At 43.4% G+C, this 20,660-nt stretch overlaps 1 protein-coding gene across 2 annotated transcripts in view; it reads right to left on the bottom strand.

Annotated features, from left to right (window-relative positions):
• NUAK1 (NUAK family kinase 1) overlaps positions 1 to 20,660 on the bottom strand; it is a 48,370-nt gene that overhangs the window by 8,474 nt on the left and 19,236 nt on the right. For both annotated transcript variants that reach the window (XM_027449656.3, XM_072038382.1), the window contains 3 exons: positions 16,032 to 16,152; positions 5,226 to 5,377; positions 3,910 to 3,975 (listed from right to left, as the gene is read on the bottom strand). In XM_027449656.3, coding sequence (XP_027305457.3) covers positions 3,910 to 3,975; positions 5,226 to 5,377; positions 16,032 to 16,152 — 339 coding nt within the window. The remainder of the gene's footprint in view (positions 1 to 3,909; positions 3,976 to 5,225; positions 5,378 to 16,031; positions 16,153 to 20,660) is intronic.

Genomic DNA, 20,660 nt, shown 5'->3' with positions numbered 1-20,660 from the left:
GTAAATCCCAATTACATACACTTACCCTGCACATACGAAACCCTCATGGGTTCTCGGTGGTTAGTCTGATTGGTGTCCCCTTACCAGCCCAGGAGAAAGTGTAGTTAGTGGGATTATGTTACTATTATACTTGCATTTTTGTCTCCTTCTATCACTTTGGGGCCGATCATGCAGCTTGCGTCAAGCTCTGCTAGACATCTATTTTAGGTGCAATTCCCAGTCCAGGAGCCGCCGCAGCCCTGCTGTGAGCAAGGAGGCTCTCTCCGTCGCGCCAGGCAGCGTGTCAGAGGCATCCCCGGGGGTAGCTTGTGGCACAGGACAGGGACACAGCATTTGGATAGCAAGAAGCACTAATTCCCCGGCTGTCGCACTGTGCAGCAGTTTCTCTGAAGCTCACCGCGTGCAGTTTGGGGGATTTAGGCACTGGGGAAGCACTGCAGTGCTGCACGGGGTGCATGTGGTCCTCATCATGCCGTTTGCAGGAGCTACGGGCTAATGGGGGCAACTGCACCCTCACCCCACTGCTAGTTCTTCTAGCAAAGTCATCCCTAGAGTGAACCAAACACTAGGAACTCAGTGCCTTTAAGATTAACAGAGAAAAGAAAGGATTCAAGGCTTTTTTTTTCAAGACCACAAAGGGCAGATGCCTAAAGCTGGTGTGAACCTCTTCCACTCAGAGCTCTCTAATTCACCAGCTGAAGGCAGCTCTTGCAGTGCTCTGGGGCTGCCTTAGCCCTGCTACCTGTCTGACCCTGCCCACCCCAGCTGCGTTAGGACTATGAAGGAAGATATCCTCTCCAAAGTATGAAAGTGCCCCAGTTGGGTGTATATCTGGTGAGAAAGGCAAGATAGCATTTGATGAATTGGCTGGATTAAATCCTTGTACCCCACAGATCTGGGTGCATGTTCAGTCTTGTAAGTGCTTAAAACTCATTTCATTTATTTGTGTTTGCTGCATTTAGCGGTTTTAAGTAATAGTTTGCAGAAAATACTACCACATATACCAAGACACTGAAAAACATAACTACATGACACTGATCAGATCACTTTCTTCCCCTCATTGCCCTCCAGCTCTGGCCTGTAGACCTACAGGACTCTCCAAAACTTGTAATTTTTTGTCAGCTTTCAGACACCGGTGTTTCCTAGTTGCTGTACTTCAACACAATTGTTTCCAGAGACTTCTACTCACTACTTTAACTTAAGAAAAAAAGCTAATTATGTTTCCAAACACCGTTTCATGACCTTCATTTCTATAGCTAAAATTTACAAATGGTTTCCATGTTACTGTAGTATCATGTAAAATGGCTTGGGGCCCTTTTAGGCTGGATAATAACTTCTGATGGATTAATTGTCCTCTTTATTTCCTGTCCTGGAATTACTGCTTGAGTTGTGCTACACGGATCTATTTTTACCATATCTTATTAATTTTGTCCTCACGTTACTATGACATGTTTGTGTATATACCGCAGCGTCTAGATCATTGGATTCTTCAGAAACATGTTTTCAATCGCACATTGCACCCAGGAACAAAGGGATTCCTTTCATTTTGTCATTCTTAAAATCAGACTGCCAATTTTGTAAGTGCCTTGTAATCCGCTGAATGAAATGTAAATAGTGACGGAGTACAGATAAGACTATCACTCCATTTCTAGAAAATGTCTTCCACTCAGTACTTGAAGCCATCAGTCAATACCATCCCCCAAACTGCATATTTCTCTTTTTCCACCTGAATAACCAGATATAAGAATAAACTATATACATAATTTCAGAATCAGGACCTGATAGATTTGCTCCCAATAAATAATTTACAGCTCCATATGTGTTTCCTTGCCAACGGTTACTGTTTAGTGAAACAAAGAAAAAGTGGGAAGTAAAATTCTGTGCAACTAACACAGAAACCACAGTAATGCATTCAAGGCTTCAGGATCAAGGAAATAGCAGCAGTACATTTAACATCAAGTATTCAAAGCTGAGCTTAGTCGTGAGGTAGGAAAGGTGTAAAAGAAACGGAAGGGAGAAAAAGGTAAACTACAAAAAAAAAGAGTTGCCTCTTGAAGTAACCCTCATTCAAACACTATTGATAGTGATATGCATAAAATACAAACTGCTTCCCCAGCTCATTTTATTTATTAGCTTCATGAGACTTCGTGGATACTGTTAGCAGTGGACAGCTAGAGAGCCTGAAGCCACCCATCCACGCGAGGCAGCCTTGTCCACTGAGCCATGCTCTGAAGTCCTCAGAGAAGTAACTGGAGAAAGGCTGGAACTATACAAAACACCCACATAGCAGCTCAAACACCATTTAGTTCAGAGAAGGGCAGCCTTCATGGAAAAGGTGAGTCCAAACAGTTGGACCTGAATTTCTTGGCACAGCAGTGCCCATCTCTGTGGCAGCTGAAACACATCTGTGGTTCTGCAGCCCCTGGGTCCCCATCCTCCCCCTCGCCCCCGCAGGAAGATCAGGCTCTCAGAAAGAAGACAGGGGAGGCTGCTGAGCCTTCTGACAAAGCGCAGCTCCCCAGAGGCTCGGGGAAGTGATTGGTTTTGCATATGAAGACTACAGTGCCGAGATCCAGGCCACCGCAGCTAGCAAATTCCCCAAATTCCTCTTTTCTCTCAAGAATTCCCTGATTAGCTGGGAAGATAGCTTGGTGCGTAATGTGGAAAGAAAGGTCATCCTGCCTGCGGAAGCCTGTTCCGTATACAATGTCCTAGAAAGGCGACTTTTTGTTTTCAGCGCTGCTGAGACCATCTGGGGCTGCCGCAGGGAGCGGCGCTGCGGGAACAGAAGCGGAGAGGTTCGCCCTGACACGGGATGTTAACAGCAAAATGTCCAAGCGCTGCATAGGATGGGCCTTCTGTAAAAGCCTATTTTTAGAAACCGCATATTTATGTGTCTTTAATCCACCAGTTGATCCAAGTTAGCTTCTGTCATCAATGCTACACAGATGGTGGCTACCATATGCTACTTTCCATTTCCATTGCACAGCAGCTTAAAATGAAGACAATCTCTCCAGCGTAAGCAGGAGGCAGTGCGTGCAGCCTCAGGACTTTCAGCAGAGAAAAAGCGAAAATCCAGACTATTTAGCTGGCTATGCAGACAGCTCCTTGATTGTTTTCCTTTGTTAATTAAGCAAGGATGCCCAAGAGTCAGCAGAAACGCTTTGGCGTTTCCTTGCCTCTGTCTGTGTGTCTGCAGATCAGTGAACCCAGCTAGCCAGGCAGGAACAAAGCTGAAAGTGAAACAGGTTCAGCCACCTGAAATCTTCTCTAATCCCTGCATTATTTGTCTTTGTGTTGCAGCTTTTAGCAAAAATGGAAGAAGAAGGGAAAAAAGGTCATTCCCATGCTTTCACTGGGGAGCAATGACATGGAAGTGACATCACTGACATCACTATCCAAAGTATACGTTTGTGTCTGGAGTTCCAAGGCCACTTCCTAATGAAGCACATGTGCTTTACTAGGTTTATTTTGAAACTCTATTTGCTTATTTTCCAGCCATGATCAAAAGGACATTCAGAGTGTTCTGTAGGAGGCACTTGAACCCTGTAGACCAGGAGGTTGTTTTTTTCTCTAGCCCCAGCAGCAGTCAGCAATAATACCATTTGTAAAATAAACTAATTTGCACAAAACGTGCTGCTGTTTCCACCAGTAAATAGATGCTGCTTGGAGAATCGTGGTCTTTGGGTGGAAGGACAGGGCCTCCTCCCCCAAATTTTGCACAGTTTCAGTTAGCGTGTCTGACTCATCACCAATGGTGCTCTTTCCCCAACCTCCAAACCCCTGAGCCTCTTGCCAGATGCTGTTGCTTAGTAGCTGTTGCCATAACACTGGATCTTCTAATACCTTGGATAAAAATGTTACAAAACATGCAAATCCATTCTGAGAAGATGAGAGAAAGAATCCTACCTTAATATTAAAATTGTCATCAAGAAGGATGTTTTCCAGTTTTAGGTCCCTGTGGACAACTCCGTTCTGAAATAAGGAAGGAAGAAACAGAATATAAGAAAATATTGGGCAAATCAAAGGTGAGCTGGCAGGGTGGTCTTTGCATCTGCATTTCAGGGCTGATTTCACTGTCATAACACTCACGGCCCAGTGACTAGTGACAGGCGATGTATTAGTCACTTGGTGTGTGGTTAAGGGAAGAATGACTGGAATCTGTCCTCCCACAAAGCCCGTAAAACAGCAGGAGGGGGGGGGGGTCTTTTTAGAACTTAATTCCAGCCCGGATCCTGCCCCCACTGCATGAAAGCAATATATTCTTCCCAGGCACCAGAAAACAATATCTGTCAATGACGTTAGTCCTTACAAAAGCCCTCCTTCCTCCAGTGTGCAGCCGTGTGGATCAGGGGAGTTAAAATCCTAAAAGACTGTAAGTGTTAGGGATGAAAACGAACAAGCTGGGTTTAGGTCAGAGACTTCTTTGAAGAAATTTGGGAAAAATTAACTGTACCAAAAAGGCCACTGCAGCTTTTCAGTGCTTCACAGTGAGGACTTTGAAAATCTGCCTTGTTTATCAGAATTCAAATGGAGATGAAAATGTTCAAGAATTCAAATAAAAGACTGTGTTAGCTGCTCGTTGCCTTTAGCCTCATGCAAGTTTTGGCTGTATGCAGCAGGGATAAAAGTCCATGACAGCCAGTCAGTTACTTTGGGTTTAATTGCTTACATTGTTATTCTACTGGGTACCATGATGGATAAAGTCGTTAGCAAAGGGTATCTTTCTGGTGCTCCTCCTACATCTGGAAAAGTTATTTCTAACTAGTGAGTACATGCTAAAGCTGAACACTCATAGCTTTCTCCAGACTATTTTGCTTTCATATATTTTATATACTTTATAAAGTTCTTCATTTGCACATTGAAATTGTGAATTGTCATTAATTTGCACATATTAATATTAATGTACTAGAATGTCTATGTAATGCATTTTCTAGCTAATGTAGTTAATTGTTTTTTTATGTCACGAGAACTACTTCCACAGGAAAAATGGGATGTAGGGCTAATGTAAGAGTGTGGCTGGTAGTATGCCATAACACAGGAAAACACCCTTAGTCTTTAAAAACAGGCAGAGAACTACTGTAGCACTTTCACTCTTCTGGTGTACTGATATAATCACATGCTGTCATACTTAATAAGGAATGCTGTTGCCACAGACGTGCTTTGAAATATAATCACTACTCAGCCTTCAAATAGCATTTTTTAATATCAAATCCTTTGCTCACCTTGTGGCAGTAATGTACAGCAGAGACTATTTGTCGGAAGAAATGTCTTGTCTCTCTTTCGCTCAGCCGCCGCCTCTCACTGATGTAATCATACAACTCTCCTTTACTTGCATACTCCATGATGATCACAATCTTATCTTTATTTTCAAACACTGCACAGGATAAAAGAAAAAAACAAAAACACAGTTGATCCAATACCTTTTAAAAACACTTTAAAGGTTGAAGAAGACTTAGGATGACTGAACGTATCCTGTGTCATCACTGCAGCCTGCAAACAGACAATCCCAAAACCTAAATCCAAAGCTAATTTTTTCCCTAGAAAGGTGACAATGTTTCAGATGAAGAGAAGGAAGTTAAGGCTTTGAGGAGCTGCTGCCTTTCACACAGCTAGATGAAAGAAGGTCTTTGCCAATACAACACAGGGCAACAGTGGCAAAGCCAACTTTATCCTGGTGAGGTGAGGTGGACACTTGTGCCAATGACACCTGAATGACACCTGGCTCCAACAGGGACTGCCTCTTGTCTGTAGTCCTCTCGGGGCCAGGTGACAGAAGGAATCAGGAGCTATCACACCATTTGGAAAGGGTTAATAAAAGGGATAAGAGACTCTGCCTTCAATGACTGCCTGATACAGAATAGCAATTTGGCTTATAATGACTGTTGGTTCACTTGCCACCAAAACCCAACAAACGCACTGATGCAGGCATCCTCTTCTAGTCCAGCTCTGTGCAGCAGCACGCGGGGCACAGACACCTGAGCTAGCAGTGGCTGCACTGTCTCCAGAGCCGTACAGCTCTTCTCAGCGTGGCTCTGCAATCCATCTCATGCACACACCTCATCCTGGTGCTCACTTACGTCCAGCCCCTGCCGCAGGTCCCACTGCATGCTGTAGATATGTCCTTTGCCACTTGCGCAGAGCCGGCAGCGATGCGCAGCTCCCACGTAAGCGGTGCAAGGAACATTGATCTTATACACGTCACAGCGTGCCTGTTCTTTGGGGCTCAGGGTACTTCATGCCACGTGCTGTCAAGGACTTCACTGGACTTGCAGATAACTAAACACTTAATCTAGTACAGCTGGCCATGAGAAGTCTCAAATTGCCATAATGCTCTGGCTGCTAAACTGTTTTTCCCTTCTGACACCAAAAATCCTCCACAAGCCACTGCAAACATCCTGCACCTGCCATAAATAACCACTGCTCATGTTAAAACGTGGTGACTTTCCTTCTGTTTTATTCTGTGGCAGCAGCATGCTGAAGCCATGTCACACTGGCAGCAAAACATCTTCAAATTAATGAGGTTACGGAGGTTATTACAAACGGATGCTAGTTCTGACCAGCCCTACTGGAACAATCCTTCCTGTATCTCTTTAGCAAAGCCCTGCCAGTAGTCCTTAGGGTTTAAAAACAAAACAAAACAAAACGAAAAACACCTCAGGTTTTGCAGTGAATTGTAAAGCTGCCTCTCTCAATGTGTAGACATTTGCTGCTCTTCAATTTTGTCTCATGTCCTCCAACACCTTGTCATTCAACTCCGCAAGCCAAAGCCTCTGCAGCTCCCTCTAACACCCCTGAACCCCAGCCAAACAGCTCTGATAAAAGGGAGAGTGAACAGCCAGATAAAATTGGCCGCTCACTCGTCTGCTGGCCTTGCTGTACCCCGAAGCAGAGGCTTCTGCCAGTGATTACATCCTATGTGCATCCTCATTAACAATAAACTTCAGAAACTGGAAGAGCTGTCTCTGGATGGATTATGCTTACAGTATCCTCTCCAAGAATGACAGACTGATATTGTCTGGGAAAAACTGAACATACCCTGTGTCATAAACGGAAGTGCTGTGATGTGTTACCACTGATGCACAGACTCACTGCGCTGAGCTTGGAAAGGGTTCTTAAAAACAGAGCTGTGTAGGAAAGCGAAAAGTAGTCTCAGTAAGCTGAGACAAATCACTGAAAATGCTTTTATTCAAGAAATTTGATTTTAAAAAAAACAAAACAACAAAACAAAACACGATCAAACAGCTGGTTCAATGAGTTAGGAGTTATTATATGATGCATGCATACGGCGAACTAGCCACATAGCAGCATGGATCTCAGCGGACTCTTACAGGAGTGCACACTCTAACAATACCAGCTGAGGAGCATCCTGAGCTCTAGGGGCTGTTTGCCTCACCAGAGGGACACAGCCAGAGAAGGGGCTCTCGGCTCTTCAGTCTTCATGACTGTAGCTGAATGGTTAGAGAATTGCACAGTAATTTCTCTCTTCCACTGTTAATAGAGGTGAATGGAGAATCATTTTATTTTTTTTTTCAGGGAGGTGGGAGGAATTTTCTTTAAAAACTGCTTCATTTCAGTTTAGAGCACCTCCATCATATTAGCTGAATCTCACGAGAAGGTGTACAGCTACTTTCCTGCAGAAAGGGAACTGAACAGTGTACAAAAATGCCTTAACTGAGAGCTCCCACCGAAGGTTCAGGGAGTGGAAAGGCAGTAGGATTTATGTCTATACACACTCAAACACACTTATAAAGGAATTCAGTGGTCAAAACAATCAGGCACGTGACAAGGTGGTATTCTGGCAATTCTCAGCCCATCAGACATGTACACCATGATTTTCACAGCAGCAGTTAGGATGCCAGGCAGGCTTCATCCAGACACTTCTAAATTTCCCTTCTGAGCACAGTGTGCAGTTTTATAAACATACACTCCAAGAAAGCATTGTGGCCAACGTCTGGGGGAAGAGAGGAGGGCATTAATTAAAGGCTGGATTGACTTACTGCAAATAATAATGAGGTAATAAATATACTGCCCTGTTAACACCTGGGTTGTAACCTGCAGGCTGATGACGGACAGATTGCCTCCATACAGCTTCTGGGACGGCTTGGTTCGCTCTTTGTTTTCGTTGCGGATGATTTATTATCTGCCACTCTACTGCATATTCATTCCGAAACTCGCCCCCGCCTCGAAGCGTGCCTGAACCCTGCTGCAGCTACTGCTGGTGGAGGAGCATGGCTCCGGCAGGGTCCCCTGCTCCACGAAGGCCCCGCCGCTCGTGGCCGATGCGTCGGCCATGTCACGCAGGCCGGCCTTCAGCTGCTCCGCAGCCCCGACCAAGGTCAAGGGAAGGAGGGGGGTTGTGTATGAGAAAGGTGGGGTCGCTCCTGCTTCTTTCCAAGCACCGATACTCTGCAAACAGAGCTGGTTAAATAAGATAAGTGCCGGTATCAGCACCCAGACAGGTGGTAGCAGCAGAGATGGCCCGTCAATCACCTACTGAGAGACAGGAGTTGCTTGGATACCAGGCATGAGCTCCACACATCAGAGGAGAAAGCAGCGGGAAAAACACTTGCTACAAGCTGTGCGTCATTTATTTTTGAGCCACTGTGGTTCTTTCTACCACTCCACAAGCCGAGATACACAGAGAGGGCTGCAGCAAGGCTTCGGTGCGGCGGGAGGGCTGCTGCACCACCTCTGCCGTAGCTGTCAAGTGATGCTGGGTATGATACAAGGGCTGCGATATGACAGTCCCTGAGATGAGCAAGAGTGCTGCCTTCATGCACAGAGAAACAGCATTTTCCAGTGAGCTACGAGCCTGCTTGTGCTTGCTCTGTCCAGCCCTAGGAGCCTTGGCAGGGACTAAGAGCAGTGCTCCGCACAAGCAGCAAAGGGTCCTTAAGTTGCAGTGGTCAAGGAAAGATTTCTTACAGCTTTTCTTTAAATCCCTCCCATAACTCTAACGTGTTTGTTTATTTATTTAAAAAAGAAGAAAAAAAAAAAGACAAAATTTCTATACTTCTCAGCTGATAATTGAAACCAAATCTGTTGGCTTCAGAGCTCATTGAAGAACAGAAATGTGAAACTGGGAAAGAACTTCACTTCTCACTACCAAAGACATATCTGAGACAGAGTACATTTTGTAACGTCAACAATCTGTCTCTTTCACAGGCTGTTCTACTATAGTAATAATTCTTGGATATAATCTCTCCACTTATTTATATTTAGAGGCCATGAAATGATGAACTCAGCTTCTATCTACAGCTTTCCATCTTCCAAATAGCACTAGGAAGGGAGCTCTTGCTGATCAGCGCATTTTCTTTTCTTTTCTTTTCTTTTCTTTTCTTTTCTTTTCTTTTCTTTTCTTTTCTTTTCTTTTCTTTTCTTTTCTTTTCTTTTCTTTTCTTTTCTTTTCTTTTCTTTTCTTTTCTTTTCTTTTCTTTTCTTTTCTTTTCTTTTCTTTTCTTTCTTTTCTTTTCTCTTTTCTTTTCTTTTCTTTTCTTTTCTTTTCTTTTCTTTTCTTTTCTTTTCTTTTCTTTTCTTTTCTTTTCTTTTCTTTTCTTTTCTTTTCTTTTCTTTTCTTTTCTTTTCTTTTCTTTTCTTTTCTTTTCTTTTCTTTTCTTTCTCTTCTCATCTTGTCTTTTCTTTTCTTTTCTTGTCTTTTTTCTTTTCCTTTCTTTCCCTTTCCCTTTCCCTTTCCCTTTCCCTTTCCCTTTCCCTTTCCCTTTCCCTTTCCCTTTCCCTTTCCCTTTCCCTTTCCCTTTCCCTTTCCCTTTCCCTTTCCCTTTCCATCTTCTTCATCCCTACTGCTGAAAGGCAGTAGGAAAAAGCTACACAGGAAAGAGCCACACAGGCATCACCTCTGCTGAAACTGCCCAGGACAAGTTTGGCACTGGATGAACATACTCACTATCCAGCTTACATGCTCCCAGAGATGGACTTTACCGCCAAAGTGCTGAAAGCCCACACAGACATGGTTTTGCAAACATCAGTCAGAAAGATTTTGTACTACATTGGACATCTCTTCACTACAGCAGTTCACTTATTTGGACTTATTTACTACAAAATTTAAATAGCAAAACAAAGCAGAAAGCTTTTGCTCTTTCCGCAAGCTTACAGGATGCTCAAGTCAGAGCGAGTGCCGAGGGGGTTGGATTTTTTTCCCCCTTAATGGACTACCTCCTCGCGGGCTGATTCCATTTGGTTTACATGTAACCCTGGGGTAAGGATTTTAGTTTGTTAGTTTAAGAGGGGCGGCCAATCTCTTCGCACTGGAACCATTTGAATTCTCCTCATGCCTTTGCTCTCTATCAGAGCAATCTCCTAAATTAGTTCCAGTATGTTGACATTCCTTCCATCTGGTGTCTTTCCATTCAGCGGTATTTTTATTACTCTCCTAACAGCCGCAGACAGAAGTACCTTTCCACTGCTACAAAATGCTCTTTTATTAAAGGTCAGCCAAATCAAAAGAACGAGCGAGTTTGTTTTTAATTTTAGAGATGCAGACTAGAATAACCTTTTCATTCAGAAAAGTCATGTATGACCCAGTTGCCTCACTTGTGTAATAAGGCAAGAATTATTCTTCAAAAAGACACATGAATACTGAAAAGTGTTTTCTACCTTAGAATTTCAGCCCCATGTGTCCTCTGTGTTCTTGACTGTTTGAAAAGGTTTACAGCCCCTTAATGTAAAAATACTTGACAACTGTACTATTTATTTATTTATTTACTATTATTATTAGCTTATGGCTGTTTTTGAATAGCACATGTAGCAGCCGTGAAAAAAATACAAGGTCCAATTTAGTAAACCACTTGTGTGCATATGCTTAAATTTATGCATATGCTTAATTATAATTGAAGATAACAAGATAAAAGTATGGGTTTTAAAGGTAAGCATATGCTAAATTGCTTTCCTGAATTATGGCCTTACTGCATCCCTTCTTAAATTAAAGGAATGTAGTTAAGATCCTGCAATAATCATTTTAAATCAGACGGCATGCTAGAATTTACTCCCTAGTGAGGGGATTAAATCAAAATGAGAACCATTATCCTTGACGAGGCTGTTTCTCAAAGAATGAGACTGAGGATATGCACATTTTGCCTGTCTACTATTTAAAAAGGAAGGAGAGAAAAATTGAGTTGCTACTTCAGCCACAATACTACATGTTACACTAATTGTCTTTTGTTTCAGCAAAGAATATGAGCTAATTCCCCCTTTTTTGTTAATTATGATTACAAACTGCTGAGGAACCTCAGACAAGCAAACATTTACATTGCAGTGGGAGGCCTGCGTGAGGAAAGATAGAAATACATTTAATTGCTGCTTGCCATCGTTTTGAGGTCTGAATTGAACTTGCCAGTGATCTCAAGCATTTGGGTTCATGTCAAGTCAGACAAAACATTGTTTAGGAGGTCATCCTGAATGAGAGGAAATTTATAAAGGTGGGGTATGATAACTGAGGAGTTAAGTTTGTTCATATTCGTTTCATTACTATCATCAGACTCTAGAAATATTACTTTGTGTTCTTGGATGTTATCAGGTGAAAACAATGGAAATAAAGCACTCTAAGGTCAAAAGCCTACATAATTAGAGGAAACCAATTAGAAACGTGCTTAAATACTGTCACTGCTGAAGTACTTTCTCTTGGCTAAATTAAAAAAAAAAAAAAGCACATTCCAGCTTTCCAACTTTCATCAATCTTGTTAGAAGCCCAGTCAGCCACGTGATGTTTTATGGGACTTGTATTGACTTTTTCAGGTGTTTTGCACGCAGAAGGGATCAAGTAATTAGGCATCAAAATTTGTTTTGATTACGTCTGAAACACAATAGCAGAGGCTGGGCCTGCCTCCACGTTGTTAGCCTGACACACACAGCCAGGCTGCTGCAGGAACCCAGCTTTGTCAGCAAGGTTCATGCACCTTGCCAGATGCTACCTGGTTGGCTTTTTTGTGACATGGATGCTTTCAACGTGGTGCCTTGACCAACACAACTCACGCAGCACTGCATGGAAGAGAGGCCTGCAGGCATCCAAAACACCAACTGTTCCCTTCCTTTTCCTCACACAGAAGGTCTGTTACAAAGTGTGAGATTGAACATGTGCTTTGCAAGTAAAATTAGCATTGTGAAATATCATGCCACCATCAGCACACACCGTCAGATTTCCTTCCGTCGTCTTTGGCATTTGGGAGTACAGAAAAGTTGAAGTGATTTCCTGGTTAACCAAAGCATGTCGACTCACTCAAGTCATTGCCTGCTTGGAGATACTTATGGAGCACCTTGCTGCTTTTTTTTTTAATTTCTTCTTCTTAAGAATATCAGAAATATGACTTCAAAAAAGTAGGAAGTTCCTCTTACATGGGAAATTCATTTTTTTGGGCCTTGTTGCTGTAAAGGGTCCAGCACTCCTCTAAGCATCCTGGCCCCAATCCAGCGAAGCACTTAAGCACGTGCTTTCCTTTGGTTACTCACTCATGTTAATGCCACCCTGTTCCACGGGCACTGAATTGTGATCCTAATATTTATTCATTCTTCAGGGAATATCTTCGTTAAACTATTTCCACAAGCATGTTAGCAAATAACCTGTTCATTTTCAAATGTCTTTTGCAAATGGATGAACTTTTCTGGATGGTTACGCTGACCAAGGACAACTCTTCCTGCGCAGAAACACTCACGTAGGCACTGTATTTCATACTACAAAGACTCAAGAGCTCCCTCCCGAATGTCCCAAGCATAACTTCACTTGCATGATTGGTCCAACACATGTTTAAATGTTTACAGAATCAGGCCCTATGCTCTTCCCCGGTTTAACTTTTATAAAGTATTGCCAGATGGAACAGATTTTGCACTCAGGCTACTCCTGGAAAAATATGTTAGCTCTCAAAGGCTTTATTATCAAATCCCAGAGTTTTCAAGGCAAAAAAGAAATGGGGCAGAGGAAGGCGGTGCTGGGGGGAGACAGACAGATGAATGGACAGAGGCATTATTCTATAAATTAAAATTTATGTCCTGAAATCAGAACACTGCTAGCAAAGCCAGCTTCATTTATCCAGTCCCTTTCAAGGAGTTTAAAGTCACTTGAAAGAGCACTTCCCTTGCAGCCGCACTCGACAGATTGCCAATTACAGCCCTGCTGAGAGGTTGGAATTTCTTTGGACTCAGAACAGTACATCTACCCTCACAGCAATGGGTAAGATACGTTGCTTTTGATTTGATTACAAAAAATATCGTTAGACTGGAAAGCTTTGCTTCCACCCATCCAAATTTGCTTGGTATCAAAAAAAAAAAAAGATAAGCTTGTGTTTACATCAAGTTGACAAATTCAAAGGTTAATTGCTTTTAAGCAGGCAGGTCAAAAGGGTGCCTAAACAGGGATCCTACTTAAGGAAAACACAGGTTTGCAAATGCAGTACAAGGAGCTTTCAAAGATATTTACAGAGAGAGGCAGCATTGTCCGTGCTAGATAGACTCAGTGCCACCTGGCACCTACAGAAAGTGCTATCAGGCACACGGTGGTGGTCTCATTGCCTACAGTAAAAATGAGAGAGCAGAAAGATACCTGCAGGGTGACTTCAGACTAAAAGTTAAGCATCTAATTTAAGTTAGTCAGCTAAACCTCATCTGCCACCAAAAGGAACCTCCAGTATGTCATTTATCCCACCTATCGGAAAAAATATCTCCCAGCAGGGAGCAAACCACCTTGTGTAGACACTGATATCTCTTGACTGGGGAGAAGAAATAGACTTCTAGTGTGCCCCAACTGCCTGAATGTTGAATGGCTTAAATTTGGCAAGATGAAGCCCACGCCTGAGGACAGCGTAACTTCAACATTTCAAGTCAGATGATTGCAATATTATCACTTTTTATTGCCTCACTCAAGAGGAACAGACAATTGTGTTTAAAATCCCACTTCAATAGGATACAAATACTTCAACCCTAGATGTAGTCCCATAACTTTACCACAAATATACTCTCAGGCTTGAAATGAAGCACACACTTGAGAAGCACATGCTTAAGGGTCACTGAACTCACATCCTGATCTCTGGGCAGGACGTAAGTGCTCCTCGGGACTCGGCTGCACATCCCCACATCTTCCCAGTACTACAATAACCAGCGTTACAGCGCTGGCTGCAAGAGGTTGGCTACAAAATCTGACTGCCTGGAAAGGCTGGATGAGTACAGCCTCTATTCCTCTGCTCTGTGGAATACGGTCTTCCAATGGCCAAACCAAGCAGCTGACTTCTACTGCCTACCCCTTCAGGTCATGAGTTAAACACACGAAGCCATGAAAGGCTGCTCTGCTTTCTAGAAAACTAAAAGGAAACAAACCAGCAACAGAATGGAAAACCTTCCAGAAATGAGAGAAAAACCGCTTCCAGGTTTGTCTCTGCAAAGGGCTGCTGCTGGCTGACAGACCACAAGAGCAGAGCAGAAGGAAGCGATGTCACCTGCCATAGACAACTTGCCCTCCTGGAGATGGGATGAATCCTCCACTGCAAAACTGCACCGGTTGTGCTGCAGAAGCGACACTCCTCCCTCTGTGGGGCCGGAGGGGAAAGTTTTGCTCCCAGAGAATTTTACTGTCTGCTTCTTAAAAATGCTGTAATCTTTTTAACTTTTACAAATGTTTTAACTCAGTAAAAGCTATTCAAACTAAGGATGAGAAGGGCAATTGGTCAAAGCACCGCAGCATGCTTAATCTTTTTTCTTTTGGAGTTCCCGTGCACATTTGAAATAACTTTTGTTCCATTTGCAACCCACATGCTGACACAGCATCCCTCCCCTTTTCTGTTCCCAGATCCTGTTATGAGTTTATTCAATAAAAAGACAGATATTCATCTCTTTTCAAGTAAAAGAACATGCTTTTGAATAACTCAATATGTGATACTGTAACAGTACTCCAAGCCAGCCCTTGTTTTAATCAGTTGTATTGACTCTCGGAGTGGAGCTGCCATATACATATCATCACCTTGAGTGTTTACCTCATGGGTATGTAAATATGAAGGGCTAAATTCAGGCTGCCTGTTCTGCACGTGGGGGAAGAGGTGATCCTCTGGGAGGAGGCCACCCAACCTGAGTCCCTCCAGACCTTTGGAGCCCACAGCCCAGGTCCACGGTGCTGCTGCTCTTCTTATGGAGACCCAGCAGTGGACCTCTCAGCCAGTGTCTTTTAGCACGTACCCAGCCCGAGCTATTTAGCTCTGGGATGTTACAGACTTAAGGAAGGAAGGAAGGAGGGGGATATTTTCCTACAGGGTGATACTCTATAAATATATAAACAAACAAACAGGAGAACAACGGAAAAATGCCCCTGGCTTCCTGCTCCTTGCTCTAAACCAAGGAGCAGCAGCTTCCAGAGCCAGGAATTACCAGGCTTCACTGCCATGCCCCAGGAAGAAAGGAGTTATAATAGAAAGACAGGAATAAGGAATAAGAATGATATGCCAGTGACCAGACTGACAGAAAACCATGCAGGGGTAGATAGGAAGTGGATGCTTGGATTCAGGGGAAAAAAGCAGCAAACAGAACCAGCAAGGCTAATTGGCAGGTAAGGGAGGACCAAACTTAAGAAAAATACATGTTCATAAATAAAATGCAAAGAGCTTTCAGAGACTTTACAGACAGATACAGCATTGCCCATGCTAAGTAGAGCAAACAAGGCTGGTCTTGTGGAGCCCTGTGAAGAAAAGTCCATGAGGACTGGTTGAAGGGCTGGGGACATAAACTGACATGGGGCTAATGTGAGCAAGGGTGAAATTAAACTGAACTTTCAATGGGAGCAAGATGAGATGACAGATGCAATGATTTCCACCTGCCACAGACACAGCAGATAATTCACACATGAAGAAGTTGCTCCAGGCAAAGGGTTATGCATCTGTGAAACACCGATGGTTCAGAGGGAAGGCAGTACTCAAACAGTCCCTTTGGTAAGAGGTTACACTAGGAGTAAGGGTTTGGTGCATGATCTCAAGAAACATGAACATCAGGTCCGGAAGAACATAACCGAGAAGTTGGAGAGGAGTATTGCATTCACTGACCTTCATATATGGTGATGATATGAGGGTGGCTGAGGGATGACATGATCTCAATCTCCCGTCTGATGTGAACCATGTCTTGTTCATCCTTAATTTTGTCCTTACGAATGGATTTTATTGCAACCTATAAATTCAGGAAATCAAGCATTATTCTTGGAACTGAACAGATGCATATAATCCATTAAGGAGAGTTCAAAAAATAAATACAGATGTTAGATGTTGGCAGAACATGGAATGACCAAAACAAAGTTTTAACATACAAACCTCCACACCCCAGCTCCTTCTTTTTATAGGAATAAATGCACAATCATTACAGTAAAGGATGGCACGAATTTTAAGATCTTCAGGTATTAGGACTTCACCGAGGGGGAGCACAGCACTGTTTGGAAGGACCTCTGTTAGCCTAAGGACAGAGGCAAACAGTAAAACTCCCAACAGCCTTTGATGGGAACAGCATTCAGTTTGACATGACCACATCTGACAATTTCAAACAGAAACTTTGGAGACAATTTCTCACAAATGAAGTTGAGATCTCTGATGGAAAGGAGGCAGAAGACCCAGACAAAATAGATATTTGTCCATGCTAGTACACTGAGAACCGCATTAACGTGGGTTGCTCCATGGTTCTCTGAAGAAGGCAAACTGCTCGTGAGTTAAGACTTATTTCAAAATCCGAAGAAATAAATCTTAGAAATTCACATCTAATCTCGTCCTCATATAAACCCAAAGCTTCAGGCCCTCCACAGCACTTATGCAATCACTGCAAAACCATATCCTTCCTGCATCCTTCCTCAATCAGCAACCTTTTTACAAGCACATCGTGTGACTGGGTATCTTTCCAAAAGGCAGGGTGGGAACAGAGGAAGTGATAGCTGAACTTGCAATATAAATTCAAATTATAACAGCCCTTGTGAGTGTGTGTAGGTTGCCTGTGAAAAGGGGCTTATCTGAACAACGCCATAAATAATTGCCGAGGTCAGCTCATGCCCTTTGAGAAATGCCCAAGCCAACAATGGAGAGAAGGTGGTGTGAGAGGGAAGGTGAGGGCATTGTGCAGGCTGAATAGCAGCATGGCCTTTATTATACTCAATATTTACCCTGTTTTATTTTTGTAAGGCAGAGTTCAGGGAATAAATTATCAGCTCGTTTAAGATCAACAATGCGTCTTTGAAAAGCATCACTGACCTGCTGAGATGACCACCCCTTTATGGGTAAACAACGCTTTTGTCATTCTCTGCAGCCAACTACTGCGGACCTCTCCTGGGAAAACATTTGCAAATCTGTGATTTATGTGATTTCCCCGGTTCCCTCAAAAAAAAAAGTACTTTCACTGCCTGCTTCAGTAACTGCAAGTGGCATGACCAGTGCTGTTTTCATTAGGCGATGTAGCATCAAGGATATCGAAGAAAGAAGGGGAAAACTTGCAATGTTATGAAATTGAAATGTACATAAACAGGAGCTACTTTAAAGGATTGGGTTTCCTACGAGACCTTCAACTCTGAAAAGCAACATTGTTCAAAAAAGCAGTAAGCATATGCCCCATCCCCTTGAATTGCCAAAGATTTCAGCACGTGCTTAAAATGAAGCACATGCTCAAGTGCTACCCTGCGTTAGGACAGCAGAACAAAAAAGCAGAAATCAAGGGTCAAACTGATTTGCATGCAAAAATCAAAGCACCTCTTTTCTTCCTCTTTACCCCAAAATTTGGTACTGAGATTTTAAAAGTAACAACATAACTGTGGTCTTACCTACACTAGACATATTTCTAGCAAAGGTAATGCAGCAGGTCTTAACTGAATGAGCGATCCAGGCAATCTCCAAGTGCTTATAGAGATGGAGAAGGCAACTAGCAGTAAAGACAAGGTTGGGTTCCCCCCCCTCCCTTCCCATGTTTGCATTGGGACAGGCTGCAAATGCAAATACACCCTGTATACAAGAAGGACGTGGGTGGCTCTTGGAGCAGTATGTGCATTCCTGCGAGAAATAAATATAGACATGGGTAAAAACACATTTTTTATTAAAAGACAGCCTTGTACTTGGCTCCGAGGAAGAATTTAAGAAGGGTTTCATTGTCAAATATACAACGGGGTGCAAATTCTTCATCATTCATGGCTGGTAAAGTAATAACGGCACCCCAGAGGGCATGCCAATCTCCCACCAACTTGACTCTGTGCTTCACAGACGGGACTTTTGTAAGTCTACACATAATTACTGTAAATGGCCTCTCAGGAATAATTGCACATGTGAAAACATATATTTTTAGATACTGCAATGCAAATGTGATTGAAAAGAGCGGCAGCGCTCTGTAAATACGTGTTTGGATGAATCTTCAAATGCAAACAGATGTTTTGCCCGGGCAGATATTTTTCTGCAGGACCACAGAGTTTACGGTCTCGCAGCCCACGTAGAAAAGTGGTTAATGCACCTAGGAGCTTTGATTTCAAAAGACTTGGCTTTTAGAGCAGGAGCTCTGCAAAGGAGGCAGTGTCCCTTCACAGAGGGATGGGAAGTTACCAGGAAGAGCGCTCCATTTTGGAGCAAGACTTGAGACACTCACAGCTACTGATGAAGTGCTACCGCTGCGTATTTGCGTAGCACATGAAGATGCTCAAAGCACAGTGCAGCCATTTATTATTTAGGCCTTGGGCAGCAAGTGATGAAATGGTGCTATTCACTTTCTTTGAGGAACAAGATGAGGAAATCGAAAGGGAAAGCTGATGTTACTCCTAAAGGAACGAGGACTGTGGCAGCACAGGAATTGCTGCCTGCTCTCCCAAACCGCAACACATCATAGGAGCATCTCGCCCACCAAGCCACAGCATCATTAGAGGCCAACTCTGATAGCTTTCCCCATGTCCAGTTGCTATTTTCCCCCTCAAAAAGAGTCTTAGGGAAATGAACAGCTCGAACACATCTCAGCAAACACTTTCTACCTCGCACTGTGTGCCTGGTGGCCTACACAGCTCCCTTCCCAAGGGGATGGGCTCAAGGACTACCAGGAGCGCACAGCCCTGAGGGTGACCTGATCCGAAAGGCCAGCGAGCGAGTGATTGCTGTCAGCAGGCTTTCACTGTCAGAGAGGCATCCCGAAAGAGGATTAGCAGCGCAACAGGACGGCGCACAGCGGTGTTCGCGCTGGCTCCTCTGCTCCACGCGAGGGATCTCTGCCAGCCAAGTGTCGTTCACCTGTAGCAGGCTGCTCAGGCTGCGTCGGCAAAGGTCTGTGGGCTTAAGTTCACTGATGTGAAGACAGCAGCACAAACAAGAAAGCAGACAAGTGTATTTTTCAGTATTTCACAGAAGCGATGCGAGTCATGATCACGTTCGGGGTATGTCATTGCTTTCATCTCTCTGAGCAAAATAAGATCCCTCTCTGTTTTTTTGTTGTTTGGTTGTAAGACAAATAGCAATAATGGAATTTCTTCTGTGAGTTGTGTTTTACTCAGAATTAAATTCTGGAAAATATAGTGCTTTTACCACCCAACAGAGCTGGCTCCTTTTTTTCAAAAGCTCTCTGGACTGCTGCCAGACACGGTACACGACGAACCTGAACAACTTCAGCCTAATAAGAAGTAATCTCAATTGAGAAATACCTTATGAAAGAACTTGTTTGTCTATTCTTTATGTCCTTTTCTTGCTTGCTTGATTATTCTCCTTGCTTTCTCTGCAACAGCTCCAGTGTGTGCACCATCAAAACGTACCAAGGGTCGCCGCATGTGAAACAAGAGTAGGGCAAATGCAATATGCTTTTTTTACATCAGCTACATTAACTACTTAAAATATTCCAGATCTGCAGAGAAAGTGCTATTAGTCCCTTTGGTACTCTCAGAGCACTGTGCTTATACCTCTACCACACTTCTTCGATGTATTTTACTGGTTTTAGGACTTAGATAATTTAATTAGAGTATTTTTAGTAACTTTACTAGTGGAGGAATTTGTATTTTTCCTAGCTTCTTGTCTTAATGAGAATTTCAGATAACTCCAAGACCTTGCCTTCAGACAGAGTACCATATCAGGTTCTTATTAATGAAATCCAAAGCCTCTTGCCCTAGCAAAATAGGTTCAAGTTCACCCAGAGCCCCTGTAGCCCCGGTACACGTTCTGGCAAAACGCTTTAGCACATGCCTAACTTCACACGTGAGCAGTCCACTGACTTTCGTGGGATAGCTCACACGTGTAAAGTTAAATATATGCATAAGTAGCAAGGTCACAGCTCAAAACTAGACCATGCAATGGTCCCTGTGGGGACTGAGCCTGAATGACTTGATGGTCTTAATCGAGTTGTAGAGTTTACTGCTTACGTGCACGCATGCAAGTACACGCATACACATTCCCCTTTAGGAGAACCCTTGTGAGATAAATATCCTCAGCCAACAGACCAAAACAATTGTGTCACTGTCCCTTGCCAGCCCCATGCAGCAGGAGCATCCTTGGGATCTGCTCTGCAGCCCCAGTGGCAATGGAGTCCCAAGGCCACAGCAGGTAACAGGGGAGAAAGGAGCACCAGGGATGGACATAAACCACCCTCACACGTAGGTACCAGCCCCTACATGGTAAGCAAATACAGGGAATACCTTCCCCAAAATGCACGGCATGAGGGAGAGAAAGCAGGGGGCTGTGAACCTCCAGTCG

Source organism: Anas platyrhynchos, chromosome 1 (assembly GCF_047663525.1).
Source record: "Anas platyrhynchos isolate ZD024472 breed Pekin duck chromosome 1, IASCAAS_PekinDuck_T2T, whole genome shotgun sequence".
Classification (NCBI taxonomy): domain Eukaryota; kingdom Metazoa; phylum Chordata; class Aves; order Anseriformes; family Anatidae; genus Anas; species Anas platyrhynchos.
The sequence above is the reverse complement of the archived record's forward strand: the minus strand, read 5'-3'. Positions and strand labels throughout refer to the sequence as shown.